Source organism: Onychostruthus taczanowskii, unplaced genomic scaffold (assembly GCF_017590055.1).
Source record: "Onychostruthus taczanowskii isolate IOZ18803 unplaced genomic scaffold, ASM1759005v1 scaffold25, whole genome shotgun sequence".
NCBI classification, from domain to species: Eukaryota; Metazoa; Chordata; class Aves; order Passeriformes; family Passeridae; genus Onychostruthus; species Onychostruthus taczanowskii.
Window position 1 is genome coordinate 11,087,060 of NW_024499796.1, and position 16,793 is coordinate 11,103,852.

The 16,793-nt window shown below is 39.2% G+C and overlaps 2 protein-coding genes across 7 annotated transcripts in view; both read left to right on the top strand.

Annotated features, from left to right (window-relative positions):
• Positions 1-7,552, top strand: part of RALGPS1 (Ral GEF with PH domain and SH3 binding motif 1) — a 68,885-nt gene extending 61,333 nt beyond the window's left edge. For 2 of the 6 annotated variants that reach the window (XM_041406373.1, XM_041406375.1), the window contains 5 exons: positions 192-297; positions 1,366-1,458; positions 1,633-1,738; positions 3,168-3,259; positions 3,658-7,545. In XM_041406373.1, the coding sequence (XP_041262307.1) occupies positions 192-297; positions 1,366-1,458; positions 1,633-1,738; positions 3,168-3,259; positions 3,658-3,687 (427 nt within the window). In that variant the 3' untranslated portion in view covers positions 3,688-7,545. Of the gene's footprint in view, positions 1-191; positions 298-1,365; positions 1,459-1,632; positions 1,739-2,393; positions 2,515-3,167; positions 3,260-3,657 lie in introns of all 6 variants that reach the window. The other 4 variants (XM_041406371.1, XM_041406372.1, XR_005952825.1 and 1 more) reach the window with 3 other exon arrangements.
• Positions 7,553-7,660: 108 nt separating this feature from the next.
• LOC121336845 lies at positions 7,661-16,576 on the top strand. The gene is made up of 3 exons (XM_041406370.1): positions 7,661-8,388; positions 9,027-9,290; positions 14,052-16,576. The coding sequence occupies exons 1-3, from the start codon at positions 7,739-7,741 to the stop codon at positions 15,139-15,141; spliced, it is 2,004 nt and encodes a 667-aa protein (XP_041262304.1). The 5' UTR covers positions 7,661-7,738; the 3' UTR covers positions 15,142-16,576.
• Positions 16,577-16,793: the final 217 nt, after the last annotated feature.

A 16,793-nucleotide genomic window follows, 5' to 3' on the forward strand; every position in this document is an offset into this window, starting at 1 on the left:
ATAAAACCTTTTTGAAAGATCTTGGTTCCTATTTGATAGCTAGATTATGAAAACACATATTCTAGAGTCACATTTCAGTTATACAATATACATAAAGCAGTGCAGGATAAGATATATTTAGGGCTAAATTATATTGCTTACTTATCATCCTTATTCATCTGCTCAAACAGAGGAATGCTTTGTCTCTCCAGCCCAACAGGTGCATGCAGCTGCACAGCAGGTGGTTCTACAGGAGTCATTACCATGGAAGGGCCTTTAAGAAGAAAAACGCTGCTCAAAGAAGGCAAGAAACCTACTGTAAGTGATTCTAATTGTAATTATTCCTATGGTCCTAATTCATTAGTGGCTGGTTTAATTTTCAAAATTATATTGAACCTGCAGCTTGATACCACACAAAACAATGGTTTTATCAATTGTAATTTTCTGATCAAAGTTATAACCAGGCTGTAACAAGGTTGCAACCTTTGTGTGTCATTTGATATACAGCAGTTTGCAAGTCAAGTTTCTAACTGTGACAGCAGAGCAGGAGTGAAGCAATTGTGTAACCAGCAAGCAGTGTTGTGAGGGCAGAAATAAATCTCACCACTGCCTGATGACCCAGAGCATCCTGGTACTTTCCAGCTAAATAACCCTGACAAAGGCAGATACTGCAAGGTGGACAATGTCTGCATTACATTTCTGTGACAGGAAGTAGATTAATATCTATTAATCAGCTTGTAGATTACAGAACTTGCAGTGGCAATCATAAAAGACTGAAGAGGGAGTTCTTCAATACAGAATTTTCATGGGAGGGTACAAATTCAATTGATCATATTTCTACAATATATTTTGGTGCTTTTAAGATATCACATTAAAATGGAAAGGCTGCAGGTCAGCCACCCACAGCACCAAAGCCATGGCAATTCATAGTTAACTTGAATTCAAGGGTTTCACATGGTTCTAGTCCTATGCATTTGGTAATTTATTTGTTTTCTGTAGAGTTGATTGATGTATTTCTCATGCAACCCAGTACAGTTCTAAAGATTTAGTACAGAGCTAAAAGATTTGAAGAATTGCAGAGTTGTCAACTCAATGTTTTTTTAAAAAATCAAAAGCCTAAGATCTGTACAGCAGAAGGCTGCACACTGTTCTTCTCTAAACAATCAGTACTGGTACTTCCATGAGATACCCAACAAAGAATGATTGTATTCACAGCCAGCCATCAAGCTTTAGGTAGCTGGGCTGATTTACACCAGGAGACACTCTTTATCTCCATTCTTTGTTTCTGAAATTAACTTTGGTAGCACTTGGACTTGCCTGTGAATAAATTTTTGAAATGTCAGAGGTATGCAGAGTTTTTCCTAATTCTTTTCCTTTTTCATTCAGCTCTCCTCGTGGACTAGATACTGGGTCATGCTTTCAGGATCAACTCTTTTGTACTTCGGAGCAAAAGCTTTAAGAGGCACTGAAAGAAAACATGTAAGTTTTAAATTTATTCTAAAACCAAAAATTGAGTACTCATAACTAGATCTGGAAGGGCATCCAAAGTGTACTTTCTGTTCCAGGCTAAGCCATATTTCTGCACAATTTCTACAGTCAAAAGTTAATCTCTGCTACAGTCTCAGCTATGACTGATTTGTCTGTCTTTTCCAGTATAAATCTACACCTGGGAAAAAAGTCTCCATTGTAGGCTGGATGGTGGCACTGCCTGATGACCCAGAGCATCCTGATATTTTCCAGCTAAATAACCCTGACAAAGGTAGATATTGCAAGATGGACAATGTCTGCATTACATTTCTGTGACAGGAAGTAGATTAATATCTATTAATCAGCTTGTAGATTACAGAACTTGCAGTGGCACTCATAAATACTGAAGAGGGAGCTCTTCAATACAAAATTTTCCAGGGAAGGTACAAATTAAATGGAACGTATTTCTACAATATGCTGTGGTGCTTCTGTGCTGCCTGCAGAGATTCCTTTCTTTTGACAGTTACTGTAAGTTTTACAGAAATTCCTCAGCTAATATGAGATTGCAGCACATCCATGTATCTCCATACACTGATCTCCAAGTCTCTGAATAGCTTTCTTAAAATCAGTCAGTATCAAATCTTGACTTACACTGAGGCCAATTAAAATATTAAACCATTTACCAAAATAAGTCTGCTAAGTAATTATCACCTTTTAATAATTAATTTTGCAATGCCATAACTCATTTCCCTTGATTAAACTTCAAAAACTTCAAAAGATAAGAAAACTCCTGGAGTTATTTTGCAGTTTGAGTGGCTGCTTACAGGTTCTTGAGGCTTTCTTCAGTTTCCATGTTTTCAGCTTTGGTGCTGGATATGGAGTCCCATCTACTCTGTGAAGTGCATCATCTGGGTGTTAACTAAAATGCACAAAATATTTGATTGCAGGAAACAATTTGCAGTAGGACATTGAAGAAAACTAAGTTTACAGAAGCCTTGATGAGAAGAAAGCCAGGATTAAATTAGATCTGACCTGCGGCGTATGAATGATGCACAGTCCCCAGTTGTGGTATAACCAGAAACATTTATTAAAAGTGTATATAGCTTTATAATATTTTCAGTATCAGATTAGAATATCACACACAGCCAATACTGTAACTGTTCATGCGTCTGCTAACCAATAATATGAGGGATTGCATTCCTAGTATTCACGTCAGCCTTTTTTCTTTAAATCCAGTGCTTATATAACAGTTTTTTTTCTGCCAACTACTGAGGTTCTGCTGTCTGTTACATTTTAGAAACTTTGTTACATCTGTCCTGCCTTGACTGAGTAGTTCTGGTTCTTCTTAACCAAGCGGGCTTTGTTCTCTTATTACTAAGTGTTCTTTGTTTTCTTGCCGCACACCGACCTACATGGTCTTTTCTGTGGCTGTAATTCAGCCTTTCTGCCTGTGAGGCCACATACGTTCTCATACTTGCTTCACCCAAGAACTGCTGGGGAAGATGCCTCACGTGGGCTCTGTTATATTAGCAGCATCTTATACGTATATAACGTATATAACGTGGGCTCTGTTATATTAGCAGCATCACGTTTGAGCATTTGAGGTGCAAATTACTGTAAGAGTTTACTTCAGGACTTTGGCTTCTGCACAGAAATCAGAGTCCTTTGAAGCTACATGTCTGTCTGCAAATTCTAAGTCTTTCATTTTCTTGTTTTTGTAGGCAATGTTTACAAGTTTCAGACTGGTTCAAGGTTTCATGCAATATTATGGCATAAACATCTGGATGATGCCTGCAAAAGCAACAAGCCTCAGGTAAGGTTATGAAAACTATTTCTACCTATTTCTTTTTCCAATATTCCAGAGAATCCTTACTAGGAAAGCTCTTTCAATCTGTGTGCATACGCATTTCTGTCAGGACAGACATAATTCCTCATTCTGTACACTGATCCAATTTTTCAATAGGAGAAAGAAAGATTATTTAAAATTAGAGAATTCCCATCAAAGCAGGTTTTGTGCAGGTCTAGCTTGGTTGGTTACCTTAAGAGCATATAACCTCTACTCTCAGTTGCTTCAAGCAAGATAACCTCATCTCTTCTTTAGAAGGGACTGTTGCATGGAAAATGAAAGCAAACATACTGGGATGGACTCAATGATCTTAGAGATCTTTCCCTAATGTAATGATTCTGTGAGTAATTTACAATCTCTTCCAGGTACCTGCTAATCTAATGTCATTCGAATAATTTCCTCTCCTACCTGGTGTGACTTCAAGTGCCAAACTGAAGAAACAGGTTATTGTTCTCTAAGGAGGAAGAGGAGAATGGTTTTCCTGACATGAGCCAGCCACAGATATTTCAGCACTTTCCTATGTAACTTGAAAGTGATTTTGACACAGCTTTTAAAAGCAGAAAGTGAATGTTATCCCTAGGACCAGATAAAGTCTCATGCACTGAGTGAAAGCAGACAAGTTAGATGGACAGAAGATTAATCCTGACTCCTGCAGGATTCTAGAGCCCTCAACTATTTGTGGTCAGAGACTGCATGAAATGGTGTTTGGCCGCAAACCGAGCATTATATCTTCTGCCTGTTCTTTTTCAAATGGTTCTTTTTATTGTTAAGCTGCTTTGTGTGACTGAAGAATATTTGGCCCATGTTGGGTTTCAATTCTTTCTAATGCACAGAATGATTGACAGTGTTAACTTGCTCCAAAGTGTCAATTAGAATAGAAAATTGTGGAACAACATTTTTATAATCTAAGTGCACTGAGTTGCTTAGCAATGTGGCTGCCTCAAATTTTCTATCAAATCTCTGGACAATATGCTGTTCATATTTGAGCTATTTGGGAAAAAAGTGTTTTGGCATAGGACAGTTGGTTTTCTTTTTCATTCAGTTATTTTGCTCAGGAATACACTGGTAATAGATTTAAGGATGTTTAAATTTATGTTGTGTTGAAGTTTGTCTTTCATTCTTTTACCAGTGGCATAGTTGCTTATAAATTTGGTGTTTGGTTGTTCATTTCAAATCCCTTAGCACAGGGAAGCAGGTAATCATGTGTTTTATATCACATGGTCCTGGCTCCTCAGAATGACTCCATATCATTGTTTCTGTTCTGTCCTTCTGTGGATGACTTGGCTCCACTTAATTCCAGTATGTGTTGTGACTTCAGGACATTAGTACTGGTCGATGGTACTGCTATTATAAAATCGTGGTGGCAGGGAAAGACTGTCTTAACAGTGGAGCAAGTACAAAGAAGTCTCCACATCTATATCCAGAGAATAAACGAACAAACAAAAGAAATGTAACTGGGTCTTCTCTGAAGGAGCTCTCTCTGTGCTGTATTCCTGCTGTACCCTGGCACTCCTGCAATCAGAATCATTTTCTGTTCATTTGTTAAATTCATCACTTTTTCTTTTTGAAACTCTCTTGCCATATAGCATCATTATTCAGACTTCATCAATCACCAGAGAACCTCTTCTGACTTTCCTAAGATTGCGTAGAGGAGAAATTAGCAAGCCAGCCCCTAACTTACAAACCAGGAACACCATGAAAGTCAGTTTAAGTGAACAGAACCTCTACTAGAACAAGCTCCCTGGCATTAGCAGTATGTATTCTGTGGACTTCCATGATTTTTTATGTTTTAATTTTGAAACTTAAGGAGAAAAAACCAACTGTATTGTTAAATGTAGGTCAAAAGTAAATTTATTGTTCTTTTAAGAGTTCATGTTACAATCCTGAAAGCCTAATACATACCAGGTTTTCAAGAAAAACAGTTCCTGACGACAATTGCATTTAGATCCTGGGACATGAGAAAGTGTATGTAAAGTTGATAAAATTTGTTTGATAACTGAGGAACTGTGTGAAAAGAGTGGTAATTAAAATATATATTTGTATCGTTTTTCTCTTTCTTTGCTAACTTAACTTGGAACTAGAAAAAACATGGTTATCTGCAAGGGCAGAGCATCGAACGCCATTAGAGATGGTGTAGAAGCTTTTGAATGTGGTAACATCCTCTCAGCAGTGAATGACTTCAGACTGTTAGGCTATGATATAGTCTGCATTATTCTGCACCTGTGGATTTTTGTGATTAGTCATCAATGAGATTAAACATCTTTTCTGTATAGCACAATTGTGAAATTGCTGCAGAGTATTGAGAAATTCAGATTGATGGCAGTGAAAGAATACTAGTAAAACATCTTAAACCAATTTTAAATTGGTCTTTAAGTATTAAACAGTTGTAGCTGCTGATTACAGGTGTAATGATGCCATTTGGTACCATTTACTATTACCAGGTAGTTCTATGGTTAATTGAAAGCTGCTATTGAAATACAATAGGTTGCCTGTCACTACTGATTGTTACAGCATATCCACAAAAAAAAAATCACAAGCCATACAAGTTTTCCTCCATCAAAGAGAACAACTACAATAGTTACGTAAAAGTAAACATTATATCATAATTGCCATTTTTAGAATTGTGAAGATATAATAACTGTAGGTGATATTATTAGTTTTATTTAATGTGTTATTTAATTAATCTAATTAATTTTTAATTTTTATTATTTAATTATCCATTATTTATTTTTATTTATTTATTTAATTAGTTTTTATGTAATTCAGTGCCAAAATGCATGTTTTTCCAAATAGCACTAAAATGAGGCAAAGAAACTAGTTTTCAAAGTGAGACTGATTTGTCACACTATAATGTTAATCAGTTTCAAAATTTTGGTTTGTTTTGTGTGGAAACTGTTGCACTATTTTTGGCTGTGTTTTCCAGCAGTCCACTGCATGCCATTTGTGTAAAGGATTCTTTCTATAATTCTTGTGAACTGTCTCACCTGTAAGAACTCTGGTGTTGGAATCTAGGTTTTTGGCAAAGTATTTTGTTACCTCAGTCTTGTATCGAGTTGCTGCATTTTTCAGTTTGTTACATTGATAATAATGATTGTTTTGCTAATTAAATACTTTAATGTAAAAAAAGTTTGTTTACTACAACAGTAATAGCATTTGGTGGTAAGTTTAAAAATGTGCAGGGTATGTATGCTGTTGACAATAAAATACTCTGAAAAAGAATAGTAGAGGTACAGAAGGAATGTTTTAGCTCAAAGGCAGCATTGCATGTTTTATTTGTGAATGAATGGTAACATAATTGAACAGACTTTATGGAGCACAGAGTCTAGCCATTTAGTAGTATAAAACAACAGAATCAATCTTTCTAGGATAAAATTGAAAAAGCCTCCAAATTTTCAGCTTTTTCAAGTGAATTTTGAAAGTCCAAAGAAGTAGAGACAAACTTAAATTTCTTTGCACTTTAAATTTAACACAGCAGGTTTGCAGATGACACCAAACTGAGTGATACAGTTGCCACACCTGAAGACTGGGGTCTGGACAAGCTTGATGAGTGGCTTGGGCTGACACAATTCTAATGAAAAGATCAAGAGAAACTCTGGTGAGAAGGACTTGGGGGTGCTGGCCATGTCCTGGCCATGTGTCCTGGGCTGCATCAAAAGCAGTGTGGGCAGCAGGTGACAGAGGTGATTCTGCCCCGCGCTCCACTCAGCTCTTGTGGGACCCCACGTGGAATGCTTCATCCAGGTCTCAAGCCCTTGGTAGGAAAGATGTGAACCTGTTGTGAACTGGATCAATGTATCCAGGAAAGCTATTCTTTCAAATTGGAAAAAATTATTTGGTCCACATAGGGTGGTTGAGGCCTCAGTCTGCTGTTTTCTACAGGTATTTGCAGATGGTTGGGAAGCGCCTAATAGCACCATTTACATGTCTTTGCAGGAAACTGGTGTGACATACCTCTCATCAAGGATACATCCATTGGGAGATACACAGCTTTGGCTCTGAAAGAGAGCTGTGTTGGGTATGCTACAATTTTAAATGTAATAATGAAATTTAAAGCATTTCATTGTAATAAGCATTTTATTCCTGTGTTCTCCCCAGAAATAAAGACACTCTATGTGTGAGATCTCTATAACTGGAACAAAGGTCTGTGGCCTTATGGCCTTTGGCACTAGAAAAGAAAATCCCACCACAGAACTCCTAGGAATGCCAACCTTGTATTTTATTGTAGAAATGATTCAGCTGGTACATCTATTTCTAAAAGCAGACAGGACTCCAGTAAGCTACTGGATTTTTATCATTGTGTAATTATCAATTTCCCTGTACTTTTAAAAAATTGACGTGCATTTTGAAAATATAATGGCTACTTTGTGTTTCTCCATTTTACACAAGTTCATTTGACAGGCGTCGGGGTCGAATCCGGAGACCTCCTCGAGAAGAGTGCACCAACTGATGATGTTCTTCTTTTGCACTTGTGCCGTCTATGCCGTTCCTTTCCAGGATGTGGTGTGTGGGAGCGTTCCTCCCGGGGCACAGCACGCGGACCTGAGTAATCAGCGCTCCGGAGCCGTTGGCGTCCGGATCTGCGGCCGGGATGGGCAGGCTCTGCTCGCCAAAATGCGCCGCCGGCACGGACCGACGGCCCCGCAGCTGGCGCGCGTTAGCGTCCAGGGGCCGCCGCGCTGCCCCGTTCGCGGTCTTACATGGGGCCTCCTTCACCAATGCCTCAGGGAACCCGGGAGAGCGGCGGGAGAGGCCGGGGGCGTGGTGGGGAAGGCCGCCCCCGCCCCGCTGGGGGTCCCTCCGTCCGAGGCCCCTGGAGCCGCGCTCCGGCGGGGCCGCTCGCCGTGCACAGCAAGCCGCGGAGGCGCCACCGCGGTTCGAAGCGACGAGCAGCCGCCCCAAGGGCGAACTGCCCCACCCGGACCACGCCGGGCGGGGGCTCTGCTTGAGGTACGGCCGGGGCGGGGGCCGAGGGGTCTCCGCGGCCACAGCCGCCGCCGCCTTCCGGAGCGAGAGGTGAGGGGACGGAGCGCTCCCACCAGCCCCGGGCCGCAGAGGCGTGTTGCGGTTGCTGCTGTCGGTACCGCAGAGGGAGCCAGGTACGAGACGCGAGGGCTCCGGCAGAGCCGAGCCACCTCCGCACGGCTGTCGCGACGGGGCTCCGCGGCGCCTCTGCCCACGCCCCGCGCGGGGAAGGGCGGTCCCGCCGGACGGGAAGCGGGCGCGCTGCCGGCTCCGTGCGAGCGCGGTGAACCTGCCGGCGCCCCGGTGCAGGTCCGGCAGCGGCGCCTGCTCGGCGCCCTTTGACTGGCAGCGCTCGCGGGAGAGGCGCGACAGATTCGGCATTTTATTTCCACTCAAGAAATAGGAGGATGGTGATCAGCTGTAGCATTATTTTTCACTAGTGGAGTTAACCGCTTAACGGTAAGTTAAAGGTACCTATTAATTGTCCAAACCAGGTTTTCTGAGTCTCTGTCTGAATTCGTACTGAGGGTGGAGGTTAACTTTAGATTTGAAGAATACAAAACTCCTCCAAAGCATAGTTCCAGTGTGTGTTGTGACTTAATATGGGCACGCAGCTCAAGGCTCACCCTTCCCTTGCAGTGGGATGGGGATAGAATCAGAAAGGCAGACGTGGGAAATCCTGTGGGTTTCCCCTGAGATAAAGACAGGGTAAAGGGTAAAGCAAAGCAGCATGTAAAACAGAATGTGTAATCTCTCCATTGTGTCCTCTTAGCAGGCACGTTTCTAGCCATTTCCAGGAAAGCAGGACTTCATCCGGTTTAGCAGTGACTCGGGAAGCCCTGTGCCGTCATGTCGTGTGTTTCCCCCTTTCTCCTTCTACCCCCAGCTTAGATGGTGGAGCATGGCATCATACGGTGTGGAATAGGCCTTTGGTTGGTTGGTTCAGAAGTCCCAGCTGTGTTCCATGCAAACTTCTTGTGCCATCCAACTCCTGGGACAGGAGCCACAGGAGAAGCAGAGATGGCCTTGACTCTGCGTAAGTACTGTTCAGTGGTAGCTAAACATCAGTGTGTTTGAGGCACTTGCTTTGGTCACAAAACACAGCACCCTGCTAGCAACTAGGAAGAAAATTAACTCTGCCCCAGCTAAAAAAGTAGAGTGTGAAAGAAAAAATTTGAAATAACAGTCTTTTAAATGTCATGCAGTTTTTGTTTTGCCCAATCTGTTTGATTTTCAAAGGACATAAAGTTTAAATGTTTACAATAGGAGGAGTTTGGCTTACGGATGTAAGCAGATTATAATGGAGAAGTTCCTGAGTGTATACAGGAAGTGTGGGGTTTGTCGGTTCTAATGGCAGAAAATAAGTAAAACAACTGTATATTGACAGTTGCATGGCAACACTGTATATTGTTCTGGTTTAGTGTCTTTGTATTTAGAATAAAAATAGATACTAATTTTTTAGAGTAGTATTTTATTAGTGGAAAAATACCGCCTTCAGTTTAATCCTTCAAACAATATGCTTCGGACTTTGGATCTTATAAAAGAGGAAGGACACCTGGTGTGTCAAAGAACCTTTCTAAAAAAGTAAGCTATCAAAAGATTAACAACAGGCAGTTGAGATAAAGATGGTAAATTATTGTTCATATTTGTTAATATTAACACTGTGTTAATAACACAGTGATCTGTGGTTTTGCCTTTGACAAAAATCATAAACTAAAGGATAGCGAATAACATTTTTTCAAAAATGGTAAGTTTTGTAAGCCTGTTTTTCTGGTGGGGGATTTTTAATTGGACCCCGGATTGTTGTTTATTGTTCTTGTACTGCTAAAGCTAATACTTCATATTAACAACTCAGACTCTGCAGTCACCTCTTGTCACTTGCCCTCTATCCTTACCCTAGATTGGAAGATAAAGTAATAAGATGAGAGTTATGAAAAACTTAATGCAATGTAGACATTGTCAAGATATTGAAATGAGCAGCATAAATAGTTGTCAGCCATGTGAACAAAACAAATTACAAAGGAAGGCCATAATGCATAGAGCATGTGAGGGAGATTAATTATTTCTCAGAAATTATTTTTGAACTAAATTAGCAATTGGTACCAGCTTTCAGTAAGGACAGTGCTAGTTGTGAGGGTTTTAGAAAGATGTTGGAAAAGAAGGTCTGAAAATAGAAGTTGGACAGCAAAGGTAATGGCAACATGCAATTTGAAGGCGATACAAAAAAAAAAAAATTTCAAAATTCTAAAAAGACAAGCTATTGGAAGAACCTGTAATGGGAGATTAATAAATGTGTTGTGAGCATAGTGGTACAGTGTGGCTAGAGCATGAGTGATTGCTTGGTTTAGGATGGGGAAATAAAGATGATTTAAATATATGAAAGTTTTTAAGTGTGTTCTTGATCCCATGCAAGGTTTTAGAGTAAATTTTAGCAGGACTGTGACCAACAAAATAAGGAGAAACATGATGAATTTGGGCAGCTCAATCTAGTGAAAGATTTCACCTACAGCAAAGGGATTGGGACTAGATATTTTAAAGTCCTGTCCAACCCAAGCCAACAATTTTGTTGAATGAAAAGGTAATGAATATGAAGATGAGGAGGTAATAAATACTACTGCAGGGTGGTGGGGCGGAAGAAAGTCTGTTTACAGTTAAGTGGAATGCTGCAAAGAAGCCATTGATACCATTAGGTAAATTTAGTATTAAAGCAAATCTGCATAATTTGTCATGCTTACTTGTATAGTAATTGGAATTAAAAAATGCAAAATCTAAATTAATTGTTACTATAAACGAAGAGCATTTAAATATACTGAAAGCATACTTTTAAAGTTAAAACTTGCCATTTTACCCTTTCTAGAGTGAGGAAATATAAATGTAATGTTCTTAATTACACTGATTTCATGTATTTTATGACTGCATATTTGTGCTGTTTATTTCAGGAGAGCAAAATTAATGAGTTGTGTTGAGGAAACCATGAATTTCATTCATCAAATAACTACATATTTCTTTTCTTTAAGAGTCAGTGCTCTGATGTGTCTTTGAGCTCTTGATTTTGCTCTTTTTCTTGGCTTCTAGAACTCATTGTTGTTTCAGCACTGTCACAGTTCCTAATCAGAATTTGTATCTACATGTTCTAACTAGGCCTTATAACATGTTACGAAAAAAATATTTGTCCAAGAAATGCAGATATATATATAGTCTATTTTTCTAGTTTTTTTAAAGTATGTGTGTGAACTGGGTTTATATCAAAATGTGAGATTAATTTTCAGAGGAAAACTTAAGTAGCCTTAAAAAATCCATGAAAAATGTTTGATTTTCTTCAACAACTCCATACTCATTTGTAACTTGCATTAAGTTCTTGCAACACAACTGTGTGTACTTTGCTCAAGAGAAGGAAAACTTGTTTTTCTGGTAGGTGTGGCTGTTACTGACATTAAAAGAGCAACAGCTATGTGAAATAAAATGTGCCAGGAAGTATCTTAGGTATTGTATCAGTTTTTCTCCTCACAGTATTGTTCTGTATTGAACAATTACTGCAATTTACCTTAAAAGTATTTAAGCTTTTATCTGTTTAAAATAAACAATTAGTAGATTATTTTAGCAAAATAACTTAGCAAAAAAAATGAAGGGAGGACTAAACAGAGCCCCACTCTGCTATCTACTGTAAAAGGTACTTTTTCCTTTCCCGTGTTCGCTGTTCAAAATGCAATTGAAAAGTTATATTTTTTTCTTGTTAGTTATTTATTGCTAGAAAAAGGAGAAGGAAGAACAGGTAATACATGTATTTTGTTATTTGCTGTTGACGTGTTTTGATATTTCTTTAATTAAAAAATAGTTATTCTGTAAGATAGATCAATATTTTAAGTCATAAATAGATGAAACCAAGGGGAAGAATGTTAAATGTGACATTCTCTTTGTAAAAACACTAAAATATATAACAACCTTGGAATAAGAATGCTTGGGGGATACGTGTACTTCAGAATGTATCATAAAAAGACTTAAAATGTTTGAGTTGTTTTCAGTCACAAATCTCCAGCTGGAAGTCGTATGGCAATAGCAGATTCTTAGTATGTATTTGCTGTTCTGCTGTCAATTTTAAGGCTTTATGGGGATACTGTCTCCATTTCAGAGATAGAAGTGTCAGTGCTTTCTGCTGTTTCTTTTCTGCTTAGTGCCTGGTGTGATGTAGTGAGATTTTCAGTGCCCCTATGACTATTCTCTTCCGAAAAGCAATTTCTTGGTAGCTGTCAAAGGCTGCTGCAAATCACTTCAGCCTTGGTGTATGGGACATTTTCAGGACTGTGGTTCTTCCTAGTTCACTTTTTCATGAAATAGCAATTGTGAAAATATGGTACATTATTTTGAGGGCACAGGCAGTTCTTTCTCGCCTGCTAGAAACATTTTTGTCGTCTTATGCAATAGCATCAGTTCATTCCTTCCCAGCATTTTACTCCACACTTCCTGCTGGCACTTGGGGAGACTCTCTTCTACCAATGCAGTTTTCTGATCTGACATGAATTTAATTAATCTGGGACACCTTTTTTCCCAAGAATCTCTGTGGTACAAGCAGGCCTTTGAGGAGACTTGCTGCCACTTTTCTGTTTATGGATCATATCTGAGTACCTAAAGATGAGTTTGTAGAGAACTTTTATCTAGGGTCCACTTGCAGAAATAGTGCTTGAGAGTGCCATAAACTCCCACTGAGGCATTAGCACTTGCTAGCACAAATGCTGCTGAAGACTTCAGTTATCCAGTCACTCAGGACTGCCTACCTGTGCCTGCAGCAGCAAGAGTTTAAGTCCTCACCCCCAAATCATGCCAGGAGCTGAGACAGCATTGATCCAGTGTGAAGAGGCCCAGATCTCTAGTAAGTATTGAGATGACCTTTCCTGCAGCTCCTGCCTCGTACAGGGTTACGTAGGGTAGAGTGGCAAACTTGAGTTTTATACCTGTATTGAGTTCACCTGCCTTTGCTGGATTGTATGAATTGACTTTCCTCTGTGTGTATGGTCTCATCTGTGGTGATCTGAAAGTGAGGGAGTTCATAAATTAGTGATTATATCTGGATCATCATGTGTAATCCCCAATTAGCATATTTATTATGAACTTGATTAATTCTTGTCTGTGAGAAGTCTGGTTGAGTTTGTTTTTTTTAAACATAATTTACATACATACTGTGTAGGTGGAAAAAACGAAAAGTTTTGCTTTGCTTTAAGAATTACTGCCTAGTTATTAAATTGGATATTCTAAAATTTGGTTTCTTGAAAAAAAAATACTAATTGTATTGCTGTATGTAGACCTCTGTTATATTCTTCTACAGAACCCTCCATGTAGAGAAACTGCTCCACACATCTGACAAATAGAGGCATGCGTGTTGTCTGACTGGTTTTTTATAAAAACACAGTAGCTGGCTCTCTGAGTAAGTCAGTGCACTATGATAGAGACTTACCCCCATCTTGTTTGTGAAATTCTTGAGCAATGGTTGTGGGTCAGTATTATCTCATACAGCCTTTTCTTTTCTGCAGATAAGGCAGCATAAAGTACAACGAAATTTGCATCGACATTTAGACACGTTCAAAATGTTGTGTGCTGGGAAAAAATCTTACTTTGCTGCTGCTGTGTGCATTATGACTGTAACTTCAATGCTTGCAGTTTCTTATCTGAAGTTACAGAGACTTTCTCATCAGCCAAAAGTAATTCAAGAAGGTAGAAGATGTAGAGGGAAAATTGCCATTAGCACAATAACAGCATTAGAAGGTAACAAAACTTTTATTATATCCCCATACTTTGATGACAGAGAAAGCAAAGTCACTCGTCTGATTGGGATTGTTCACCATGAAGATGTAAAACAACTGTACTGCTGGTTCTGCTGTCAGGCCAATGGAAAGATATATGTATCAAAAGCAAAAATTGATGTTCACTCAGACAGATTTGGATTCCCTTACGGTGCAACAGATATAGTTTGTTTAGAACCTAAAAACTGTGATCCAACACATGTATCAATTCATCAGTCTCCATATGGAAATATTGACCAGCTGCCGAGGTTTGAAATTAAAAATCGCAAGCCTGAGACCTTTTCTGTTGACTTCACCGTGTGCATTTCTGCCATGTTTGGAAACTACAACAATGTCTTGCAGTTTATACAGAGTATGGAAATGTATAAGATTCTTGGAGTACAGAAAGTGGTGATCTATAAGAACAACTGCAGCCATCTGATGGAGAAAGTCTTGAAGTTTTATATAGAAGAAGGAACTGTTGAGGTAATTCCCTGGCCAATAAACTCACACCTCAGGGTTTCTTCTGATTGGCGCTACATGCAAGACGGGACACACATTGGCTACTATGGACAAATCACGGCTCTAAATGACTGTATATACCGTAACATGGAAAAGAGCAAGTTTGTGGTCCTTAATGATGCTGATGAAATAATTCTTCCCCTTAAGCACCCAGACTGGAAAACAATGATGAACAGTCTTCAGGAGCAAAACCCAGGGACTAGTGTTTTCCTCTTTGAGAACCATATCTTCCCAGAAACTGTATCTTCTCGCATGTTCAACATTTCATCTTGGAATACTGTGCCAGGTGTTAACATATTACAGCATGTATACAGAGAGCCTGATAGGAAAGATGTAATCAATCCCAGGAAAATGATAGTTGATCCACGAAAGGTGATTCAGACTTCAGTCCATTCTGTCCTACGTGCTTATGGGAAGAGTGTGAATGTTCCCATGGATGTTGCCCTCATTTATCACTGTAGGAAGGCCCTTCAAGGAAACCTTCCCAGTGAATCTCTCATCAGGGATACAACACTGTGGAGATATAACTCATCATTAATCATGAATGTTAACAAGGTTCTATCTCAAACCATGCTGCAAACTCAAAATTGAAAACTCAGTTATAAGGAGTGAAAGTGGAGGGCTACCTGTATTGTGGGAAGACAGATATAATTTAAAAATTACATGACATTGATTTTCACATGGAGTCTACATTTTTCTGCAGTTATTTAGGGAATCTATAGCAAAGCCATGAATCATTTAATGATACCAAGGGTCAATGCAGATTGCAGTATCTCTTCTGTGAAATGTACAGTTTGTTTTCAGTTAATAATAAAAATCAGTATTTGTCAAGTGATTCAAATAATGCAATACCTTTCTGTATTTGTACAGAAAGTATAAATACAATCACTAGTATTAAAGGTAGCATTGCTTAATTCTTGCAGTATGTCACTGGGTACTAAATTTGTATGCATCAATTTGAGTAAAAAGTAGACAAGTAATTGAGTACAATTTTCCTTTCAGTTGTAAAAAAACTACCCCTTATATTCTTGGAAATAGTGTATGTTAAAGATGTGATGGATTGTAATGCCAAACACAGCAGTTGGAGTTTTGCTGATAAAAAATGTCTTGTTCTACTGGGCTTTGGAGACATGTAATTTTGAGAAGAGTGATTGCACCTGTTCTGAATTACTAAAGTGGTAAGTGCTGAGTTGTGTTGGAAATCTTTAATAGAGGAAAGGGACAGAGATTCATCTTAATGAAAAAGATACTTTTATGAACCAAAAAGAACCTATTTCAAGGAGGAAAAAATAGATGGCCAAACAACTTTTATGAAATGTAATATTTTGTTGGGTTTTTTTTTCTGGCACCTTGAAGCCTCATTAGAAAATGTTACATGAAATTTAGACACAAGTTGGATTTTAGTCCTTTATGTGATAGGCAAGTTGATTTATATTGCTTCCTTAGTAGGTGTAAGGGTATAGAAGCTGCATTTTTTTCCAGCCTCTGTCTGGAAATAGTGCTAAGTAGTGACTTTTGCTGAAGGGCTAGGTGGAAACCAAACAGAAAAGCCATTTGCTCACTTCTGTTTCACAGTTTCAGTTTCACAGTTTCAGTTTCTGTTTGATAAGCCCCCAGAACTACATGCATTGCATGTGTTGTGGCAATGTACTCATACCTTCCTACTGAAGGCACTTCTGAAGGCAGCAATAGCCTGACACTGGTGTCAGACAGAGAGAAGTGTATGAGAGCAAGTATGTTCTTTAAAATTTCTACTTTAGTTTGTTTCATGCTGTCATTCCTTTATCTACTTGGTAGTGGCACATACCTGTGCCCTTAAAGAGCTGTGTTATTAGTGGAATAGTATCATTAGCAATGTCCAAAGGGAACTTCAACTTCGACTGCAGCATCTCCCAGTCTTTATCAACAAACTGGCAGGTGTATTAGGATATGAGATGCCTGCTGCTATCAGTCTTACAATCTTGTGTGGCAACAGGTCCATTTAGAATTTCGGACTCGTTGTTTAGAAGGGGCATCTGAAAGTCCCAACTCCGCTTACAGGGAGTTGCACAGGGCTTTGTCTAGGAAGGCTAGGCAACCTGTTTCAGTCTTAAACTAAACTCACTGTGGAGAATTCCTCTTGTCACAAGAACCATTGACCGTTGTCTTGCTGCAAGATGCCAAAATCAGTCTGACACAGTTTTCTTTATAGTTTACTAGTTAGCTGGAGACAATAGCGGTGCCTCCCCATCCCATGCCCACCA